We start from the raw sequence: 23,399 nt of genomic DNA on the forward strand, positions 1-23,399 counted from the left end.
AGCTGATTTCTATCAGACAAGTATTTTGTGGTGTCTGCAGCTCCTTGCAGCTGTTCTGCACTGGGCATGCAATGGGGAAGGACTGGCAGGAGGAGGTGGAGGGGGGGGGAAACTCATGTCAATTTTTGACTGTTCCCTGGAATGGCCCAGGGATTAAGAGGGTGCCGGAACTGCCCCACATCATCTCTGATGTCCCATTAGGAGGGGCAAATTGGATCCTCAGTGATTGTTCCCTCAGCCAACAAAGCCTGAAGTAGGATGGCTCCTTTCCAACCAAGTGCCCAGTACAGTAAAACACTCCCATCTTCCCCTCTTCCCATAGCCCAGTGAATGCTGAATTATACCTTGAGTCTGATGCCTTCAGGAAGCAGCTACCTTTCCTCAGCAGCAGCATTTTGCAGAGTCCAGCCCTCTGGATGAAACAGTGGCAGTGCTGAGTCCCTGATAGAGCTGGGCTCAAATGGCTTGTCAGCTGCAGAATCCCGGTCAACTCAGTGATGCCAAGACAGCACATCCTTCTGGGATTCAAATTCTGCCCCAGGCATGTTGCAAACCCCTCTGCCTACAAAACTTAAGTGATCTCACAGCAAGGCAGAGGCTGTTCTGGCCCTACGGCATTAGGGATCTGGTATAGCAACAAAACAAGGGCACTAGGAGGATGTGATTTATTTATATTTATTTATTAATGGGACAACTCTAAGCAGCTTGAGTCTTTAAGGCCAGCTCCTGCAGACAAAGAAACTGTTTTATCAGGGCAGCCCCAGCCTTTAAGTCTGTGCTGCAGTCTGATTAGCCCTCAAATCATCTTTCTGTAGAGGCCAGCTGCATACAGGACGGGTTCTCCTGAAGCAGCATGAAGAGAGGATGCCATCCTGTGGCTGTCTGGAAACACTGGCTTCCCACATAAGCAGTGGTCTCTGACTACCCTTCCTAATGGAGGAGACAGGCCTGTACTGCAGAGAAACAAGTTCGTTCCACTTCAGAATCTGCTAGTAAGGTGCCTCACTTTCTTTTCATTCTAAAATACACAGCTCAGCCTTCCTAAGAGACTATTCTCTGCTCCCAGGTTAAGATTCAACTTTGAAATACAATTGAGCTTTGCCTCTGCAAAGTGCACATGAAAGAGCTGCTGGCAGAGATCACATCTGTTGCCTTTTAGAGCATAGGCTTGCTTTTAGAGTGGCTGAGTGTAAGGCATTTAATCCTCTCAGGTCCCCCTTAGTCACCTGCCCTCCAACTGACCAACACAGTGAAACCTGTCCTCATCTGGGCAGTAGAATCACTTCAGCACAATACTCTTCCCATTTCCTTCCCTCATGCTCTTAACACAGAGTTACAACTTCAAGCGCAACTTTCCTCTCCTCCTCCCCTCATGCCAAGGGGTATGGATATCCTAATGCACCTCAGCTGAGTCTCTGCCTGCCCACCCATGCGAGTAGCATGGAAATGAAAGTACAACAAAGAATTTAGACCTCACCTGTGAGAGACAATTCCTTGGCTAGCTCACCTCAGCCAAGTCCTAGCAGCCAAAGATCAGTTACAGTCTTTGCACTATCAAGTAATTAAGAGAACACACAGACCCCATCCCCATTCTGGAAATTCCAGAGACCTAATTTTCATAGTCAGCTTAATACTGGGATAGAAAAGGCCATTAAAGCATAGAACAATCATCTTCCAATCTGCTCAGACAAGCAAGCCTCTAAGTAAGCATCATTAGGTGAGCTCCAGCTTCTCCCCTGCCTGTAGCTGGTGGTCCAGACACCCTGAAAGAAAAGCCTGAGGGAGAGTGTGCAGATCAACTTAGTTCTCTGATGCTAATTTTAGGGCTGGATGACAAACATTATCTTTTCAACGTTGCTATCCATCTACACTGTTAATGAAAAAGCAGATGTTCACATGGAGAATTTTCTTCGCAGTCTGTATTGAGCAAGGATTATACAGAGGTTTGTGATTGTGAGACAAGCTTGGAGGAGTGTAGCCCTTACACTTACCTTCTTTGGGGAATCACCTGGGAGTGTTAACTTTCCCTTTACAGGCTTTTCTTTGGCTGGGAGATGAGAAGAGACAAGCTAAATATAGACGAGGATATCACCCTGGAAAGGTGTTATACTGGAGGTTGAGGAACCCAGACTACAGACTTTGCCTGCATTAATGAGGCTTGTTGTCAGCAGCTTGACATTTCCCAAATCTCAGTGCTTTGACTGGAGGAAGAGTAAGAAATGCTGCACCCCAAATGATGAGGGGAAAGGAAAAAAGGACCACTGACCAAGGGATGTGGGAGGAGACAGTCTCAGAAAAGCTCTCTGAGGTAAATTAGGAAGATTTCATTTTTCAGTGAGATCACAATGAATTATTTGAAATCTGAACTGGATGGCATTAGAGAAGGACAGAAATCAGAGGAATCGGCAAACTGGGTTTTGAGAAACAATAACATGTGTTAAAGCTTGTTTTATGAACAATTCATAAAAGCTGCATACATTGGATCAAGCAGGTCCTTGTCATGTTTAACCAGGAAAGCTACAAGTGGCATGCTGCCCACAAGTCCCCTCCCAGTCTCTGACAGAGCACCCATCAGGAGTTCAAAAGGCTGGAAACTGGCTGGGCTGCAGATTCAGAGACCTCTGGGTCCAAGTTGGTCAGCAGTTGCCTCTGAAGTATTAGAGAAAGTTGTCCAAGGCTGATTTTGTTAAGAAATACCAAATCATAACCTTTGTGTGCTGTCCTGCACAGAGGACAATTTAAAACCTGATCTTCCTCATTTTTCCTGGTAGAGATCTCTTCTTCCTTGCAAGGACTGACTCATTACTAGAAGACTGAGGACGAATCTTCATCTCAGTAAAAGGGATGGAGAACTCATGGCCCTTCCATGGCTCCCAGTTCACCCCCTGCAAAAAGACCATATGATTTCTTTTAGTAAAACACCTGGACAAGGTGTTTGGAGTCTGCTACTGCCCCCTTTTAATGCCATTCAATCCTCCCACAAACAGAGACACTGTTTTCCACCAGGTTTTACTGTAACTACAGTCAGTGTGCTGATGCTCCTAATACGAAACTAAATCTCTGTCCATCCAATCTGGAGCTCAACAGGACTGAGTTAGGTTCCAGCACAAATTCAGGCCATATAATGAGATGTACAACAAGGCACACACTGAAAACATTTGCCTTTTCTTCCCCTCTATTCCTCTCTGAAATTAAAACAGCTCCATCTTAGGTGTCTCTGTTCACCACAAGAAACAGCTTGTAAGCTTAAGCCCTTTTGATCCTAGGAGAGTCCAGGAGCTTCCTTGTGAGTGATTTTCCTTTAAAATGAAATGAGCATCAGATTGCATGGGCAATCTGACCTGCTGCAATGCCCCCTCCACGTTTTCCCCAGGTTAGAGAAAAGAGTTGACAGCCACACAAAGCTCTGCCACTCACCTCACTGTGCTTGCTCTCCCCGTATTTCCCATTGAGGTTGGCCAAGTGGCAATTCTTGTACCACCACGCACCATGGTGTGTCAGAGCACAGTTGCTGAGAGCCACATCGTTGTCTCTGTCCCACGTCGTGAACTTCCAGCCATTGTGGTAAGTCATTGCATCTCCTAAGAGAAATGATTACAGACATAGATAGGAGCAAGGGTGTGCAGTGGCTCAGCCTGAGAATTTTATGCAGCCTTCATTAGGCAGAACACAGCAGGCCTGTCAGGAAAAAAGTAACAGCACACAATAGATTTAGAAAATAATTTCTAATTGGCTTGGGCATGTACAAGGACTGGATCCTCTGGGCTTGATGATCTCAATCTCAGGGCAGAAGGATAAAGTATAAGTGGAAGACTGTGAACACAACAGCAATGGTAAGGATTTACCAGTGGCAGAAGCCAGCACCAGGACTACTACTGCTTAGCAAAGCCTCCTTCTGAACAAAAGCCACTTTCTTTGCACATCTCAGCTGGGGAGCCCCAGAAATTGCTCCCCTATAAACACTGTCAATCTCATGAAAACACTTTGAGCCTGCCTGCTCAGCTGGTGGAAGAGCAGCTCTCTTCCCTGTTGAAGAACAGCTTAATTCTGTCCTCAGCAGAAGACAAGCCTGGGGGGGGGGGGCACATCTTCTCAGTCCTCCTGGGAAATACACAGTTCTCTCTTCAAAAAGAGGGACATGCAATCTAACTCGAACTAATGAGCTCCCATGCTACTGGGACAAATACCTAAATCCCAGCACTTGCTCCCCTGTGCGGAGCAGACAAAACAAGTCTCAGGCACTCCTCACCAGCATTGCCTCTGTAATTCCCCACGGACAACCTGTATCTTTCTCTGCTCGAGGCAACCTGGAAGAAGTCATAGACAGCATAGGCAGACTCGTTGGCTGTCCGCAGATCCACCCGCAGCTCATAGTGGATGGGGCTGCTGCTTGTGAGACTGTGCAGCTGGTCAAGACCTAGAAGGAAGAAAACTACTGTTAAAAGGGAAAGGCCTGTTCACCTTCACAGTCCTGGAATCTCACCCTGTGGCCATTTTGGTTCAATCAGCTATTTCTTGCCTGCCTCCCATCCTGCTTGATGCTGTTATGACATTGTGCCAAGTTTATTCTGTCTTATCCCATTCTCTGGCAAGAGATAGCAATGTCAGGAAAAAAAAACAACAACCAAACCCAAACAGTTTAAAGCAGCACAGGACGGACTGTGCAACATTATTTTTCCAAGAACATTCAAAGACTCTTGCCCCAAAGACCTTGGATGATTTAGGGCTGGATTCTCTGATGCAAGCAGTTATCTAACACAAAAACAACCAGGCACACAACATTTTGCGTAATAGCCTGGACTGTGCATTTTCATTAATGTAATTTCTTTATTCCTCCTTGCATAGGAGCACACGTGCCTCAAAGAAATCTTTCCAGAGTTTGCCTTGTTCTGGGACTGCCATAAATACCAAAGATGCTGGTGGAAAGACTTAGCTGGCCTTTAGAGATCCTCATGGCTTAAATGGCACTTCCAGGAGAGGCATAAAAACTGACAGGTCGGAACTGTAGACTCAGCAGGATCTCACTATTTCAGCATTTAGATGCCTCTACAAAGCTAATCTTCATCTCTTCAGCAGTCACACCCTTGTACTGTACCAAGCCAGAATTCCCCAGTGGGATCTCCAAAGCCTTCCACATAATTTTTCCAGCGTTTGTAGAAATCCAGTTCACCAGTGCTCCGCCTCTGAAACACCTGCAAGGCAAGGATGGCTGAGTGAGAGCTCACAGCAGGGATATGAGGATCAAGGAGGTGAGAAATCCCCATCCTGATCCAAGTACAGGCAGAAAGGTGAAGTGTTTGGGACAAAACCCACAGGGACACTTAGGTCTCTAAACTTAACCAGAATCTGTGGGCCATAGGCAGTAACACACAATTTGTTTCATTGGGTCACTGAAAATAAAGGGTGAAGAAGGGAATAAAGATATTTTTATTTGTTCATGTAGGGAGTCAGATATCAAAGAATCTCAGATTCCTTATCTCACCCTTGTACAAGTTCCCCACCTCAAAGTGTCTGTGTTTCTGCCTCCAGCTTCTCTCCATCCAGGGGCATGTTCACAGTTCTAGCATTTAAACTATGATCATCAGCTGAACTGCATTAACTGTCTATACTTGTAACCTTTACACAGTCGTCAAGATGAGATAACAGAGCTTAGTCAACTCATTACAAAGACTTTTAAGTTGTACTGCCTTGTCTTGCACCCTCATAGACAACTTGCATACTTCAGCTAGCAAGAAGTAACAGGCTAATCTGACATTACCCTGAATCAGCAATAATATAAGCCCTGAGTCACATTCATGACCAAGCAATGACAGTTCAGCATCCCCTTGTTTCCAAGCCATCCAGCCTCCCACAGCATTCCTGCTGTCAGTCTGAAAGGGTACAACAGCATCCACTCCCCTCTCAAAACATGCTCCTCCATCATGGGAGGAGCTGAAATACAGCAGAGCAGACAAAAAGGAACATCAGCTAAGCCCAGTTCACATGATTACGCTCATTAAAAAACAAAAATTAAACAGTAGCAAAGAACCACTCACTATCCACCCGCCTCCATCGGTGGCCATGTCACAGTACACCTGCATGGGCCTGCTGCCATTGCCATTGAGATAAATGGTGTACATGCCACTGGAAGTGTTTCCATTCTGCTGCATCTGGGTGCAGTCTGCAGGGTATGGGTAGAGGAAGCTAACTGGGAGAAGAGAAAACAAAGCTGGAGAAGGCATCTCTTATGGACAACAGTATTGAAAGAGAAGTAAACAAAGTGCCCAGCTGCATCAGCAGGTAGCTGTCGGCAGCCTTTCCCCTGCTCAGAAGCTGGAGCATGGATGATGCCTCACCAGAGGCAGCAAGAGATGCTGCTTTGGGTCACAGTGAGACAGAAGGAGAAGCCTTGGTTTGTGAAGGTGGGAATGCCAGTAAAAAGGCATTTTCTCTGCATCTCACAACCTACCCACAATTGGCAGCCTCTGAGGGGACCAGCTCAGTATAAGAGGCACCCACATCAAGGCATGAGAACGTTTGGCTTGCTGGCATCCAGGCATATATTTCCTGATCTCTGGAAACAACCTAGGCAGCTACTCAGGACCACAACAGTACTTATACAACTGCTGGCCTATCATTACTGTGACTGTGCTGAAAAATCCCTAGCCCATTATCTTCTCTCCTGCCCACTGGTAATTCACCAAGAGGCTTTGCCCTGCACTTGGCCAGCAAAGTTTGCCAGCAGCAGTGACCACTGTGGACAATTTCCTCTTGCAACTACCCTGTTGTGTTCCAAGCCTCCAAACAGCATGGCTTAGAACGGAACCCAGCCAGAAGAGAGGTTTTCAACTCACTGGACAATTTGCTTCTGATCACATAATTTCCCAGTATATCACATTGTTTCCCAGAATAGGGACTTCATCTCTGACCTCAAGCATAAAACACAACAACTGCAGAGCCCACAGAGAAGTACAATACCCAAGACCAAATCCTACCTGTTGAGAAGGTACCGATTGTCTTTCTGCTCTGGTGAACCCCCTTATAGGCCATCACAAACACCGTGTACTTTGTTCCTTGTTCCAGTCCTTCTAGCACAAACTGTTGTTCTCTAGGACCCAGCTGCACTTCCTGCCAAATAAAACAGACTGAATATCAACCCAACTCTGAACATCATTCAGCTTTTCTGGACCACAATACCTCACACTCAGTAACTATTCCTAGGCTTTTCTTGTAGATTTCAGATAGGCATACTGTATATCTTTAAGACATAGAGTCAGTTTCCTCAGAAGGAAGGTTTGATGCAAGGCCTCAATAAATGCTGTTAGAACACTGAAGACACTGTGTCCCTGGTTAGTGATGCTTTTTCATGTAGTAACAAGTTAGAAAAGAAAGTGAAGTAGTAAACTTGTTCTCCGCATCCTGAAGATCTGCTGGAAAGTGGTATTTCACTGTCGCAGAGTCACAATCACAGCTTCTACTCATAAAAGTAGCACATTTATTTAGGCTCTGCCTCCCCAAGCTAATAACAGCATAGATTCCACTTCAAAATTTCCACTTCAAAATTATTTACCTGTAGCCCATATACCCACAAGATCCAAATATCAGAGCCTATAACCATAGGGGTGATGTCAGTGAGCCCTGCAGGGCTGAGGAATATACTGTACCTTACTGGTGCCATTTTGACCCTGGTAGGTCAGGGTGTAGCCATCAATCTGTGCTGCAGGAGGAGCCCAGGTAACTACACCAGTAGAGTGAGTCACATCTGATACTTGGAGATTCTTGGGAGGATCAATCTCTATTGAAACAAAAAAAAAGAAAATTCAAGTCCCTTTGCATAAAAGAAAGGCAGCAATTCCAGTGTGTATGGGAACCGGTTGATCACAGTCTGAAGCTCTGATTGACCACCTGAGGCAAGTGATGAGTCAGCTGCAGGAGCACAGGTGAAGGTTATATTTGTACTTTCCCAACTGTACATTATACTTGTATTAATTCCACCATACACTGACAAACTTGGGCTGAGCTTTCCAATGTCTGATCGTGTAAACTAGAAACTGCAGAAGTCACTTGGTGAAGTTTGCAAGAAGCAACAGAAGCCTGTTACAGATTTGTTTGTGGTTTTGTGAGCCCTGCAGCTGGCTCAGCTGTACAGAGACTCCCAGGGCCTGGAAGCTCCTGACTCATCTGTCTGAGAATTACTTTTTAAGCAATGCTAGTTCACAGCAGGTGTCAAAAAGCATCTGTCTTAGAAGATACCCATATCATGAGGGAAGCACTGGAGCTCTGTTAAAACCAAATTGCTAAGCTCAGCTGGAAGTAATAACAATGGAAGCAGACTCTCTCAACTTTTCATCCTATGCTTGATATTCTGGTATTTTGGGAACATCTTAGAGAAAGCAACTTAAACAGTAGGTCTGTATGGCCTCCCAAATTTTAGACAGAAGGAATTTGGTGGGCAGCACTTGTCTTGAGGGAAGAGTGCTCCAGCCCTGAAGTATGCCTGAGTTTATAGCAAGCTACAGCTGAATAATTCAGAACATCTTCTTGTTCTTCCATAGATCTCCATGGGCGGTGACAAGCATGCCATTTAGCTTGCCCACTGATTCAGTTCTTCTCTGTACAAGCCAAGCAGTAATACTTCTCAGATCATGGAGAGCATTATGAGAATAATCATAACAACAATTATAATGCAACAGTGAAATATTACAAGTTATGAAAAGGCCACAGAGGAAAACAAGGCCAATATTTTGGCCTTTACTAGATAAACAAGAAGAAGAGAACAGTACAGCTTCTCTACATTCCTTGAGTATGGGGTTACTGCTTTAAAAAAGCCATAAAAACAAAAGAAAACAAATCAAAATACCAGATAAACTGAATCAACAAAGACATTAACTCTTAAGTTGACACGATGTGTTGCTTAAAAGTTGAATTATTCATTATGAATTAAATCCACCATTCACTGGTCTCTTGAGTCAAGCATTTGTTCATTACTAATCAACTCCAAAAGTCATAAATGAGACCACCACACAATTGCTTTAAATTAATGACTCAGCTCTTAAAGATACTCATTAAATGTGTACCGCTCGATGGACAGAAGAGGGAGCTAAAAGGTGCCAAATCCAACACTAGAAGTGAGCGTTGCAAAGCACAGCCCCTAGACAGCACTTGAATTTTACAGCACTGCTTCTGCAGCTTCCCCAGGTGGATGTAACTGCAGAATAGCCCCCTGCTTCAGCATGTTTTAGGAATGTTAGCGAATAAGCAGCCAGCACCAAGAGTTAAAAAAAAGCATCAGTTTTATCAAAGGTTGGATTATTTACCAGAGGTGTCATGTTTGTTTGTTTTTTGTTTGTTTGTTTTTAAATACTACCAAGATGGGGAGGAAAAATAAAATAAAAAGGAAAAAAAAGCGCTCTTTTAATGGGCACAGATATTTCTCAAACACCCCTATTGAAGTGAAATTCATTCCCTCTCTGATCAGTTTCAATTCATGTGAAATTTCCAGGTGCATCCATTTTCATCCTAGTTCAAAAAAATAAAATCAATTCAATTCAATTTGCTTAAATGATCCTTAAATTTTCCTTTTAAAGACATTTGGTCTTAAGAGATCTCCCTTTATTTCCATGTGACCTCTTCAAGCACTGAGGACCTGCCTGGCACCTTGCCCTGAATCCAAGCTTTATTTTTCTATCTCACACCAGCTTGAATCAGAAAAAGCACATTAGCAAGGCCAACAGATAAGGAGTGACCCTGAAATACTGCCAGAACACTATCATCCTTATAGCTGATTGAACAAGATAGATTTAAGCCTGTTTTGTAGTCTCCTAGGACCAGTCTAAGGTCATGAGTCAAGCCATTATTTTTTAACTGCCTCTGAGTCTAAGATGGTTTAACTTTGTTTGGTAAACTTCTGTTATTGTTAGACTTGATAGCAGCATACTAAACACTGCATGCTTTTGATTAATAAGTGAAATAATCTGTGTACTCATCTGTCACCACTCCTGTGTTCTGACATCTGTCTCTTACACAGCAGCCTCTAATAGCAGTTTCTGCTATGTCAGGCTATAATCATGCACTTATCTCCAGAATGGATTTACCACAGTAGGTCTTTGTTACCCAGTAATGCAAAGAGAGATCATGAAATGTAAATTAACAAAGGAGTGGGGTTCTTCTACTCTGCTTCTCTTCTCCCCACAGTTACCTGTGAGCGCATCAGTGCTTGCCTTCTTGCTCTGTATGCTTCCCAGCTCTGCCCAGAGATGGATGATGTACTTCATGCCTGCTTTCAGCCCCGACAGAGTTGTAATGCTCTTGGCCTTCCCCACTTCCATTTCCTTGGTGTCTCCGTCAGCAGAAGTGTAGTTCACAATATACTTATCTATGGGAGCTCGGACACTATCCCAGGAGATTGTGGCCGAGTCTTCTGTCACTTGGTCAGTTACCAGATTCTTTGGGCTATCCAATTCTAAGAAATAAAGTGTAAAGTATCAAGTATAAGTAACTAAAACGCATACGTTGCTCTTGAAAACTTTAGCTTTCTATAGCCCCATGATACAGATGATGTACACTGTGTTTGCCTTCAAGCTAATCAGGATAGTGAGACCTGTGACCCTCTCTATCTTTTCCTCATTTCTAGGAAACTGCCAGTCAGTCAGTTTTCAGCCTACCTAAGCACCCAGATCCTGCAAGCAAAGGCCTTCATGATATGAAGTGAATTACTGATACTTAAGAGACTTATTCTGTGCTCAAAAAATTCTTCACCCTTTTGGTTTATAGAAGATGAGTAAAGTGGGGCTGCTTCCTTCCAAGCCTTGATTCATTGGCTAATGCCATTCTTATCAGTGGCACATAATTTTAAGTAGGATTCAACAGCAATATCACATACTGTGGAACTGCACTCAGCCACACCTGCAGAGCTCAGCATACCTGGAGACCAAAGCCAGCACATATGGCTGGTAAGTGAGGGCTACAGTGCTTTAGCAAAGTATAATGAAGCTCACACTGGTCTGATAGTTTCTAAATTAACAGATCAGTTGTTAGTTGCTAGAAGTAATTAACTTCTTTTCTCCTGAACTGCAGGGAGGCATGATTTCTACCTGAAGGTTGAAGTGCCTGTAGTATGAATGTTTCCACATTACAGGTGAGCACAAGATAAATTGCATCTAGTACACAGTGCAACAGTAGGAAGCAGGCAGGGTAGAAACATCACCTTCACAACATAGGATAGAACCACAAGGATTCTTCTGGAATACCTGTCACTGCCTCAGTGCTGGTCCTCTTGCTCTGCTGCACTCCTTTCTCTGCCCAGAGGTAGATGACATATTCAGTGCCAGGTTTCAGTCCTTCCAGAGTTGTGGCAGTCTTGTTCTTCCCCACTTCTATCTCCTCAGTATCACCATGAGCAGAGGTGTAATTCACCACATACCTATCTATAAGAGCCAGAACCCTATCCCAGGAGATGGTGACCGTGTCTTCTGTCACTTGATCAGTCACCAGGTGAGTGGGGCTGTCAATTTCTGCAGAGAGGAAAAAAAAAGTCAAGAATGCAAGTTGTCATAGTCAGGCTGTGCTGTGACACCACAAGACTCCTCCCCCTCTGGGGCTGGTTTCTCCCTTTTGCTAAGAGACCCAAGTACTCTTTTACTCAGTTCTCTTCAGCAAGTCCCTGATTTAGAGCATGGGTCTTGTAAATGCTTACAACTGCTTGTAATGAATACAATCATCTTCACAATGTTATAAGCCAACAATGGGCAGAGCACTATATAATCCTTACTGGAACTGACCACAGAAGAGAGAATAAAATGGTAAGAACAACTGAGGAACTCAGGTGAATTATTCTGCTGCAAGAAAAAACATCCTGCATACTGTTACCCTCTGCACTTCAAGTTCTCCATCTTCAAAAAAAAAACCAAAACCTGAGCATCTCCTTAACCCTTGAAAAAGGATAAACCAACACATTTAAATAAGGCTAGACAAATAAATGAGAGATGCTAGAATGGAATGGCATTGTTTTTCACAGCTAAAGACTAATAATACACTACTAGTAATCACCATGCAGCCTATCTGTAGTACATATGGGTAATTACAATCTCTCTGTGATAGATGATGTAAGATGCATTAACCCAAAGATTATAACTCCTATGCTCTGTCACAAAAATGATAGACTTATTCAGTGTTAAGGCAAAAGCAGGCTGCAGCGTATACTCTTAACCTACTGACCTCTTACCCGTTACAGCCTCAGTGCTGGCCCTCTTACTCTGTTGTTCTCCCTTTTCTGCCCAGATGTGAATAACATACTCCATGCCTGGCTTCAGTCCTGCCAAGGTGGTGCTATCCTTGTCTTTCTCCACTTCTCTTTCCTCTGTATCCCCATCAGCTGAGGTGTAATTCACTCTGTATCTGTCTATTAAAGCCTGGACTTTGTTCCAGGAAACTGTGATTGTATTCTCTGTCACTTGGTCAGTCAACAGCTTAGTTGGGCTGTCAATCTCTGTAAGTAAACCTCTTCATTAGAAGTTTTAGTATAGCACTTTGGTAGTTCACAATGGTCTAAAGATAAAGACAGTGTAAGTTTTATAGGCAGAAGCAGTATATTTTATTAGACTAACACAGATTTGGAAAAACAGATGAGCTTTAGGAAATTATGCCCTAAGATCTAAAAAGAGCTTGTATGCACATAGACATTTGCAGGTAGACAATAGAATCTGCTCCTGCACAGCCATGTGAGAACACATCAGGCTTCATTATAAAAACTGAACAAAGAAGTGCTTTAAGGGGTTCCCCAAAAGAGCTGCAGGTGTTGCTCACATGCCCTTACAACTGAGGATCCCTATCACCACGTGGCTGTCCTGTTAAGGAGATTTGATTCTCCACACAATTCTTATCTTATGCCACGAATACCAATATCATTCTTTCTTTTTAACAAACACTGTCACGACTGACTGCGCAACGCTTGTATGAACTCAATTTAGTAATGGGCAAGGTCACAAGAACAGCTTGGAGGAGATTTATGGCATTTTTAAGACATTTTTAATGTATCATAGTTCTAAGGCTTTAGTCAATCAATAAAGGAGTCTAAATTCAGACCCAGGCTTCTCTTGCTGCCACTGCAACTTACCTGTCAGAGCCCTGGTGCTGGCTTTCTTGCTCCTGTAGGGTCCCTTCTCTGCCCAGATGTGGATGGTGTATTCCGTGTCTGGCTTCAGATTCAATAAGGTGATGGTGCTGCTTTCACTGCCTACCTCTGTTTCTTTGGTGTCTCCATCAGCTGAGGTGTATCTCACCATGTACCTGTCTATGGGAGCCTGAACTTTATTCCACGAGACAGTGGCTGTGTCCTCTGTTATTCGACCTGTCACCACGTTGGTTGGGCTATCAATTCCTGAGAACAGCAGTTTTAAATGCAGGATTAGGAAACTCCATCTCAATTAAACTACTACAATACCTCTCGTTACATGTACACACTTCTGCTCTAAACAGCTAAAACACAGTCAGCTGGATGACTATGAGAAAGAAAGGCATCCCCATGGAATTGGTATTGTCAGTGTGGGAACAAATCAGGATTTTTCTACCTTTTGGATGTAACCTTTTTTTACTCTCTGCAGAAAGGTCTTGAAATCTGTGTTTCACCTTCCTTGAGTAATAACTTCAGCATTACCTGCATCCTTCCTTTCCCTATCTCCAGTGTCAGACATTTGTTGCTCCTTCCTTTCTGCCCACCCTGCAGACCCAGTTCTCAAACTCCCCCAGGCTACTCCTATTTTAGGTGATGAATCAGAGTTTAGCGTTGGCTCTTGCAATATAGCCTTGGTGTCTGTCTTAGTTCTAAATTCCAAGGGTTATATAAGAAAGTGAGCAGGCTTACTCATTGTGGATTACTTTTTCAAACAGCTTTCCTGTCCCCCCCATGCTTACGAAGAACAGCTTGAAGACATGAGCCAAGAGTGTTCACAGAGTCATAATAGCATAGAATATCCTGACTTAGAAGGGATCCAAAAGGATCTACTAATCCAACTCACAGGAGTTCAAAATAATGAGAAGCTACATGGAAGAAGTACAGCCTTAAAAATGATAGCAGGGAGTGTAGGGGGAAACTGCTGATCACAGCCTGAACCTCTGACTGACCACTGGAGGCAAGCAATGAGTCAGCTATGGGAGCACAGATGAAGGTAATTCAGCTGTGCTACCAGAAGGGATGGAGCTTGACTTCACTTCTCCTAGATCTCATTTAAGGGCTGACCACCACTAAGGCAGGATCTCTCTCTCTCTCTGGAGATCACTCCTTTGTGAAGTTTACTGCAAGCCTTCAACATCAGCGAGTATTTTCCATTTATCACAGATTATCTTTCTATCTATTTAATCTGTTTACCTATTGAATGTATAACTGTACAGAGGGAGGCTGTAGGTTTTATGAAGCTTTTATTTTAATTGAGTAATTTACAAGACAAACTCGGGTATATCAGAACTGATTTCTCATGTTTCAATCTTTGGATGCAGCACCCTCACCTTTCTGTAAAAGAACAGATTTTAAGAGTTTCCAGTATCTTACAGGTAGAATGAGAAACTGAAAATTCTTCAAGATCCATCATGTAATATAATGAATAGCTAAAAAATGTTTTGCTATGTTTTTAAGGAGCCTGAAGCACCAATGAACCAACAGGTTTTCCAGACCTGTTTTAAACGTTCAGCATTCTCTACTGTTCAGTTCATAGCCTAATAAACAGAAAAATTATGCTGGAGCCAGGGAATAGAGGAAGAAGAATTCACCCTCTCCATTACTGCTTCTAGGCTCAGGAGTCAAAGAAATCAGCAGCAGCTAACAGCTGCCAAGCAGCAGCCATACCCAGACTGAAAACCTCCCTGAAACCATGTACACATGATTATCTTGTCAATCATCTGGTTAAGGAACTGAGGAACCAACAAACTGCAGGACCTAGCTCCTGAGCTCATTTCAGGTTAAGGATGAAGTAGGTTTAAAACCGAGGGCCAGGTTTAGTGTTTAATAAACATCAGAGACAAGATTACATGAGGCAATAGCAGCCCTGACAGCAGTATGCATGAAGAAACAGTAAACTGAGTACCTTTCATACTGTGACAATGACAGAATTGTTGCCAAAACCTGTAGTAAAACCATTACCATAAAAGAAACTTTTCACCTACCTGTCCTGCCACTCACTGAGGATGGTTTACCCTCTGTATCGTCTTTCACAGGTATGACAGTAATCTCATACTCCATGCCAGGTTTCAGGCCTGTAGTCAGAAGGTAATTTTCCTTAAAGAAAGCTATTTTGTTTAGTGTCCCCAGTTCTAGGTTTACAGAAGAGAAGCGTTTCAAATGTAGATATTTATCTAAACTTCCTCTTGTCTTGAGAATGCCTTGGAAGCATTCTTGGTCTAGTCTTGTCATTAGGGTCCATATTAACTACAGGAAGTGAGGCTTTCTGTAACATTAGTATTTCCAAGACTGAAATAGAAGATATACTTTATTTTTTTTAAACAAGGATAAAATTAAAGCTGTCTGTCTTGAAAGCTGTTATCCACAGTGTACAGAAAATTTCTCCCTGTGGGAGGATTCCCAGCAGATCTCATCCTGCTCTCAAGGTGAAGGAGAACACCAGAGAAAAGAATCGTGCCAGAACTATGATCAAAATGGATCACTTGTGCCACTTCGCCCTGCCCAATAATCACAAGTACTCACCAGTCAAGATGTGTCTGCTCTTGGGGTCACTGCTTTTGGGCACCACAACCTGCTTCTCATCCACGTCTACCAGGGATCTGAATTTCAGCTTGTAAAAATCCACATCTGTTGGTGGGTTTTCCCACTCCACTTCCAGGGAATACTCCATCTCCTCTGTCACCCAGATGGTATTGAGTGCTGATAGGACTGAGGAGGACAGAAAGGTGTGCCAGGAAGAAGAAGCACAAGCATCAAGAGGTGAATATAAGATAGGAAGTTGCTAAACAGACCTTCTCCTTCCTTAGATGACTATTCTGAGACCTAAGCCATTTTCCTCAACCAAACTTAGGAGTTGAGTGAGTATGGCACAACCACCATTTCAACAGGAATAGTTTCATCATAGAATTATCCAGGTTGGAAAAGACCTTGAAGATCATCAAGTCCGACCGCAGCCTAACCATAGTACCCTAACTCTAACAACCCTCTGCTAAATCATATCCCTGAGCACCACATCCAAACGGCTCTTAAACACATCCAGGGATGGCAATTCAACAACCTCCCTGAAATCTGCAATGCATTCAGCCCTAGAAACACAGATCTAGAAGCAGATTCTCCAGAAGAGAACAATAGCAAAAAAACTGAGATAGGGATCAGAAAGAGGCACTGCTCTCCAGCATTCAGACAGGATGCTCCAAGTTTACAAAGCCAAACCATTTATTCTGTTTGCTCAAATCTAACATGAAAGACCTACAGATCTTAACTCTGAAGGAAAGGTATATCCATTCCTACCTGTACTGGCTTCTAGATGCACGGGCTCACTGGTAATCCCCTTCTTCACATGACGAAGTGTGACATTGTATATGGTGCTAGGATGGAGACCCATAACCTCATAGCTGAGCTGCTCTTTGGGCACATGGACTTGTTTCTCCAGTGTCTCATGCCCTACTGGGTAATAGCTGATGAGGTAATTATCCACATCAATCATATGATCCCAGCTGACAGCCATGGAATCCTCCGTAACATTCAGCAGCTGCAAGTTCTGAGGAGCAAGCACTAGGAGAAAAATAAAACATACTTCAATGAGGATGGTGTGTTACAATCTGGTCCAGGACTCAGTGAAGTCACAAGGATTCTATTTCAGTGGGCAGAAGGCAACTTATTGCTCTGTGAATGAAGGACAGATGAAAAGGCTATCATACAGAGTCCTCTGTACATGGACAGCTACAGTACCACTAAGAAGTGCAAACTGAGACCACTAGGCTCTGCAGAGACATAAGCTCACTCAGCGTCCATCTGCAAAGCGAACATTCACCTCCTTGTCAACTTAAGTGAAAAAGTCACTATTTTATTATTTCTTCTATGGAATAGAAAGTAATTCCTGGAGTGTACCAAGCCCAGGAGATGGGGAGGGAAGCTCCTGGCCTGAAGCAAAAGGGTTCCCACAGACCCTACTAATTCACTCCAAGGTGAATTAGGAGGACGGGCGGCTGTGGGCCACACCAGAAGTCCTTCTTAGGTTCTGCTCATGCTCATCAATTCTTCTCTATTAGGTAGTTGCTCCTCCAGAAGCAGACTAAGGCCCTACTGGAATACATGAGCAGGAACTGAACACCACATTCATAGAGTCAGTGATGGAACACAGAACTTGTTAGGTATCCTATTCTGCTGAGAGTAGCCAGCTCTGTTTTGTTTTCTGTCCTGTTTTCCTGATTATAGTATCAAAACAGAGAGTTCCTCATTAAATCCATGTCATGCTGAGATACCAATAAATAAATAAATAAATCCAAAACTTCTAAAGATATTTTCCTTTGAAATTCCTGTTTTATTCATCTACAAATATCCCACAACACTATCTTTGAGCAGCCAGTACACCAAAACTCAAGACAGAGCACAAGTCAATACCTGCTGTTCTGTCATGCCACGTCTCCTCTACTTTCCTTTGCAAGAAATTGAAGTGCACTAATTATACTGTTGCATGCTTGGTAACAAGTTCTAGATGATCAGACTTGCTGGGTACCATGGCAACATACAACAAAATGTTTTGTCATTATCTGAGATATATTAAAAACAAACAAAAGGAACAGTGCTCAACTTAAGTCCCATGTTACAAAATATCTAATCCAATGGAACAGAAAAGGAGAAAAGGCAATTTTTGCTGCAATAGAAGAGGACAACTTGGCTACAAGCACTGACACAAGAAGCATTTTGATTCTGGACTTAAAACACTTATTAACTGGGAGTGAAAGCCTATTGCTTAGGAACAGCAGCAAGGTGGATAGGGCAATACGTATTAGCTCTGCAATGCTTGCTCACTGGCATACTCAGATTAGAGGTCATTTTCACAGCCTATAAAACAGCTGCAGGTGCTGTATAAGGAAGATGATGCAAGGCTGGACACAGCCAGCCCCTTAGAGAGGCTGCATGGGGAAACAGTTCCCTGCTTGCCACCTCTGTAAAGGTACTGGCCTGAGCTGTTTCCCAGTCTGCTGAAAGGACAAGAGAGTGAGGAGAGTGCTGCAGCCATAAAGAAAAATGAGTAGTGCAGAATGGATAGGAGTAGTGAAATTTCCATGTGCAGCTCTTGTTTCAGAGAAGAATCTGAGCTAGTAAGCTGTACAAATGGTGAGTCTCTAAGCAGATGGTTCGAGTCTGAGAGGTGAGGGATAACAGAGTAGTGAAGAGTTTGCAATGACCTTACTGGCAAGCTTACCTCTCCTTTCTGGGCAGCTGTGAAAGATTAGACTAAGCACAGAAAGCAAGGTGGCTTTCAGGGCAAAAGGCTGAGTGTTAAGGCCTAGAGTATCAGCTTGTGGTTATAGGGAGATTATAGGTTTTTCAGAATAGACACCAAGCCATCCAGCATTAAGCAGAGACTGGTGGATGCACACTTCAAGGTGAGTTCAGTCCATGTTCTCAGGCAAATTCATCTGTCTCATAACAGTATTGTAAGAGTTTCCTAAAGCCCTTGCTTTCAAGGGGTGGTTACTTAATGGATTTGTGGGTCTTTCATCTAACAGGTTTTTATCAAACCAACTACCTTACTAGCAAGTAGCACACACTACAGTAGCCATAATTCCACCTTTTGCTGTCTCTCATATGTCAAGAAACAGATGTAAAGTTCCATCTTTAATTACAGGATCCATATGTTCTGTTCTCCTCTTCTTCGCCACTATCCACATTTTTGTGCTAGATCTGCCTTAACCTGTGTTTTCCTATTTTCTCAATCCAGAAACATTTTCCAGGCGATTCTTGAAGACACAGGTCACTCACAGCCATCCCTAAGTCCAATCCCAACAGGAACTCAGAGGGGACTTTGGTGATTCCAGGCCTGTCTTGCCTACATGATCAGCCCAGTGCTTCTTCAAGGGGGAAAAGGGAAATGCAGAATGAAAGTAAGGAGGGAGAAATAACTCACAAGCATTTCTTACCCTGGGAGCAGTCAGGGCCAAAGAACCCCTCATGGCAGTAGCACTCTCCTGTGTCACAGAACCCATTGCCACTGCAGTCCCCGGGACATCGTTTCTCACTGCAGTCCTCTCCGATGAATTCTTCGTAGCACAGGCAGACCCCTTTAGCTGTGTCACAGATCCCATTGCCGCTGCAGTTCTCAGGACAGAGCTGCTGGCTGCAGTCCTCACTGAAATAAGGCTCATCACAGATACACCTCCCACCATCACAGCGCCCGTGGCCACTGCAGAGGTTGGGGCAGGTGGGGCGGGAGCAGTCACTGCCCTCCCAGCCCTCTGCACACTTACAGCTGCAGGTCTCAGAGAGGAACGTCCCATGACCACTGCAATGCATGACACCTGGCCAGTGCAGCACCACAGCAAGGGTGATGATGCACAGAGAAAAGAAAGAAGAAGAGAAATAAACTGAGGAACGGGTCAATAAGAAGGTGTGTCTGAGGTCATTTAAGGGAAAGTACAACTATATATGGGCTGAAGAAGAGCTGGAGATCACATGGCCCACGTGCCCCTGGTCCAAAGAGGGTCCTGTTCCCTCTTGTCTTTCCCAGTGGACTTGTCTGGAGTCAGCAGCAATGCAAAATTCACTAATATACCAGGCAACCTTCTGATCACAAAACCACTACTCTGCCTGCAGGACTTGAGCTTTTCACTCTCATAACCCTTACAAAAGGATTCCAGTCCCCATAACTGTGGAGATAACAGGCTATATGTAGAAGATAAAAACAGATACTTCGATTGTTACATACCCTGGCTTTCCCCACAGCACTTCTGAGGGCTGCAGACTTCTCTCAGCCTTGCAACTTCTTTCTCTAACTTCTCCATCCTCTCAAGAAGGTCTTTAACATGGGCCAGAGTTTCACAGCTCTCTTTGGGTGCATGCACGTGGATGTTGTGCCTAAAGACAATATCCTGCTCTTCATTTTCCTCAGCTTCACTAGGATCCAGCTGTACCCCACTGTAGCCTTCGTGCTGCAGTGGATCCGCCTCCACCTTGATCTGGGAGGATGTAGGCAGGTCAATCTTGTAGGAGTGGCTGAAGGATATTCTTTGACCACTGCTGGTGCAGTTTTCGGATGCAGGAAGTTGAACGGCAGATGTCTGAAGAGCATAGCATAGCAATATCCCAACCGGGAAGGCAAACCAGCTCTGGAAATCCATCCAGTAGGTTTTCAGAGGAAGCACCGACCCCTAAGCAGCAAAGCTGCTTTCAAGAAGAAAGAAAATGTGAGAAATGCATAAAGCTGGTATTCATGATTTCCCACAACCATTCTACTTTGCCTTGATTCAGTACAAGGTTGTTCAGTAACTGCAAAAAAAGTCACACTGTGTGAATTAGATCAAGAGTGCTTCTAGACCGCCTTGACTAGGAGCTTTAAACTTGTATTTCTTAAACGAGACTCAGTACTGCAGTCCAGCACAACTATTAATGATGCCATAACCCTTTTCATCCCCATGCAGCTAAAACAGTCTTTTAGCTGTGTTGCAGATTACCATTACCAATGTCTTCTGGTCAGAGTAAGTAATCAGCAGCACCTCAGCTAGCAAGCTTTCAACTAGAAGCTCGATGGCCTGTCCACGAGAAAATCTTCACTGAGATCAAGCAAAGGGTACCGATTTCATCTTATTTTTATATTAATTAAAGAAGATGATCATCTCTGCTTCTCATTCACAAGCAGCACTTTGCTTTGTTCATCTTCTCCCTCCTCCGTTCAGCACTTACCTAGCAGATTTAATTTCCTGTAAGAGGAGTGGGGTGAAAGGGTATGTTGTGCTGCTGAGGGAGGGCTTCTTCCCTGCCTCCTTTATTTCCAAATCTGGAAATGAGGAGCCAGAATCCAGTCCTTGCCCCTACAAAGCACAGACAAAAATCCCTTCTCTCAGCACTAAATGCTCCACAGCATTCTGGGTTACAACATGATGTCATTACTAAGTAGGGCTTCCTGAGAACCACAAATTGATCTCAGATTTTCCTCAGCCCAGAGATCATTCATGAGGAAAAACCCTCAAACATATGGATTTCTGTCAAGCAAAATGAAAGAGGAGGACAGCTATTTTGGCTTCTTCATCATGTAATAGAGAGATTTTCCCCTGCTGTTAAAAAGAGCGGGTTTAACTGACTCACTGTGGAGAATATCATGTCATACACATAATGAGCAATAACAGGAGACCAAGAAAAGAAATTATTTAGGAAAGAATGCCTAGCAGTCAGGTCTATGAAGCTAGAAAATATTATCCTAAGAAAAGGGACGGAAGAATCCCTGCTCACATCTTATTCACTGCATAAAGCACAAGATAACCAAGGCTGGAGAGACCCTACAGTGGAAGATTTCAGCAGCCTAGCTCTGTAAGCTTTTCCCATCCCACAGGTTGAGGATGCAGATCATTGCACTATGATGTTCTGGGGAAGATGCATGACTGGAAGCTTCTATAATAGAGGCAAGAGCTGATAAAGACCTGGCTGTGGGTACCAGCAGAGTGTCACCTGGTGATGCAGACAGAGATGGGACAGAGGAGAGAAAAGGAGCTTGTAATCAGAGGAGAAACAAAATGCATGTCCAGCACAGATCTAGGTTGGAGAAGGAACAGAGAGACGGAAGTAACTGAAAGATCAAATTGTGATCAGTGGGGAAACTGACCATGGTGGATGACTGACAAAAAACTGCCTCAACAAAACAAGTCCATAGAGGAAGAAAATAATTTCCAGAGATCACGAGGCCTTCCTGAATAGCAGAATAGAGCACACATATACGGGCACAGCAAGAGTCACATAAAGCAACACCCAAAGCGGCACAAATTAAAGCTGAAGGAAAACAGACAGAGAAAAAGGAGATACAGTACAAGAAACCATGGACTGAGACCTGAGCTCGGTAAGTGCCAGAGGCCAGTACATCGTGCTATTTTTGCAATCCTGAGCTAGAACAAACTCTGCCAAGTTGTACCACAGTACTGGAAACAGAGACATCGGCAGTTTCCTAACTGCTGAGTTAGAAAAGTGCTCACATTCAACCATCCTAAAGCTTAGGGAGGGTTCTCAAGGAGCACAAGGGGAATAATAGATATTCCGCTACACCGATTCTTTTGCAGTATTCTTCTGTTAAATCATTACTTTCCAGCTCAAGTTAATTGTTTTGTTCTGAAGCAAATCTGTTTCATTGCACATAGGGTTCAAAAACGTTCAGACATCTGTATTCACTCGATTTTACTTACCCACAGAATTTCACATTTCATAACTGGTATAAATAATGAATTAGCTTTATTATGGAAATAGTACTCTATTGGCGTCCACCACTGAGCCTGTGAAAAGGTGCATTAGAAAGCATAGAAGGAGCTTTCCTGTGAGAAAGCAATAAGCAATTACCAATAGCATTTGTTGTAATTACATACAATCACTATCAAGCAGAAACAAGAGCCTAAATTGGGAACTGCCAGGAACAAGCACTCTAAAATAACTAACTTGCAGATTAAAACCTTGCTCCGTTAAAGTCAATAGCAAAACTCACATCCACTCCAGCAGCTGTGGTTTCATATCATTGGAGGAGACAACCTGTGAAACCTTAATCCCTTTGGCTGGAAGCAATATTGACTGCTACTACATACACTGTGCATTTTGCAGCAAGCACAGGATTGCTGATGTTTGTGCAAGGCTTTCAAAGCCTTAAAGCGAAGGCACATACTGCAGGATGTCAAAGAAAGAATGGATGGGTTTTTTCATTCAGAAACAAGAAGAATCTCAGGCAAAAAAAATTTAAAACAAAAATAACAAAAACCCCTTAAAAGATTCCTCTTACCGTTCAAGTACTTTCAGATGCTCTTCTGATGTATCTGCCACTTGCAGAGCCAATCTGAGCAAGCTGAAAGCTCTCTCCTCTTCCCAGACCACTCCACCAGTCCCTGTAGTGAATTTAAGTCCTTGTGCATCAGATGGAAGAAACCAATAAGGTCTCTGAGTGTTTCCCCCACTCAAGTCTATCCTACCAGCAGAAAAAGAGCCTGTCCTGTTCATTATATGCTCCACCCCATAATGGAAAGCCAAAAAGCCTTTCCAGACGTGTACATGTGGCAGAAAACATCTTGGCATGGCTGTAGAGACCCAATATTCACAAGCACTTCTAAAAGACTAAAAGATGTGATTTTTTTTTTGCACAGTCAGCACCAAATGCAAAACCAATATACCTTTAAAAACCAAAACACTGTGAGCTCTCAAGAAAGCTTTGCACCACACCTCAACTCTCTAACTCACACCCTAGACAGCAACCAGTTAGCCACACCTGCTCACTTGC

General features: G+C 43.6%; 1 protein-coding gene across 1 annotated transcript; it reads right to left on the bottom strand.

Moving 5' to 3' along the window:
* Positions 1–2,419: 2,419 nt before the first annotated feature.
* TNN (tenascin N) lies at positions 2,420–23,037 on the bottom strand. Its single transcript, XM_072343291.1, has 17 exons — positions 22,908–23,037; positions 19,866–20,320; positions 19,081–19,458; positions 16,442–16,705; positions 15,674–15,859; positions 15,136–15,225; positions 13,094–13,357; positions 12,203–12,466; positions 11,229–11,492; positions 10,178–10,441; positions 7,644–7,774; positions 6,975–7,107; positions 6,036–6,187; positions 5,096–5,192; positions 4,250–4,417; positions 3,418–3,581; positions 2,420–2,885 (listed from the first exon to the last, which is right to left on the bottom strand). Exons 2-17 carry the CDS (start codon positions 20,275–20,277, stop codon positions 2,739–2,741), a joined length of 3,378 nt encoding a protein of 1,125 aa, XP_072199392.1. The 5' UTR covers positions 20,278–20,320; positions 22,908–23,037; the 3' UTR covers positions 2,420–2,738.
* Between the last annotated feature and the right edge of the window lie 362 nt (positions 23,038–23,399).

This window comes from Excalfactoria chinensis, chromosome 8 (genome assembly GCF_039878825.1).
Source record: "Excalfactoria chinensis isolate bCotChi1 chromosome 8, bCotChi1.hap2, whole genome shotgun sequence".
NCBI lineage: Eukaryota > Metazoa > Chordata > Aves > Galliformes > Phasianidae > Excalfactoria > Excalfactoria chinensis.

Bases quoted from the DNA above. Each gene is read 5' to 3' on its own strand.
- TNN (XM_072343291.1), bottom strand. From the start codon at position 20,277: ATGGATTTCCAGAGCTGGTTTGCCTTCCCGGTTGGGATATTGCTATGC. The intron at 12,467-13,093 runs GTAAGTTGCAGT...GTTTACTTACAG, and splicing joins CAGCACCAGGGCTCTGACAG to AGATTGACAGCCCAACTAAG. The intron at 7,775-10,177 runs GTAACTGTGGGG...TTGTTTCAATAG, and splicing joins AAGCACTGATGCGCTCACAG to AGATTGATCCTCCCAAGAAT.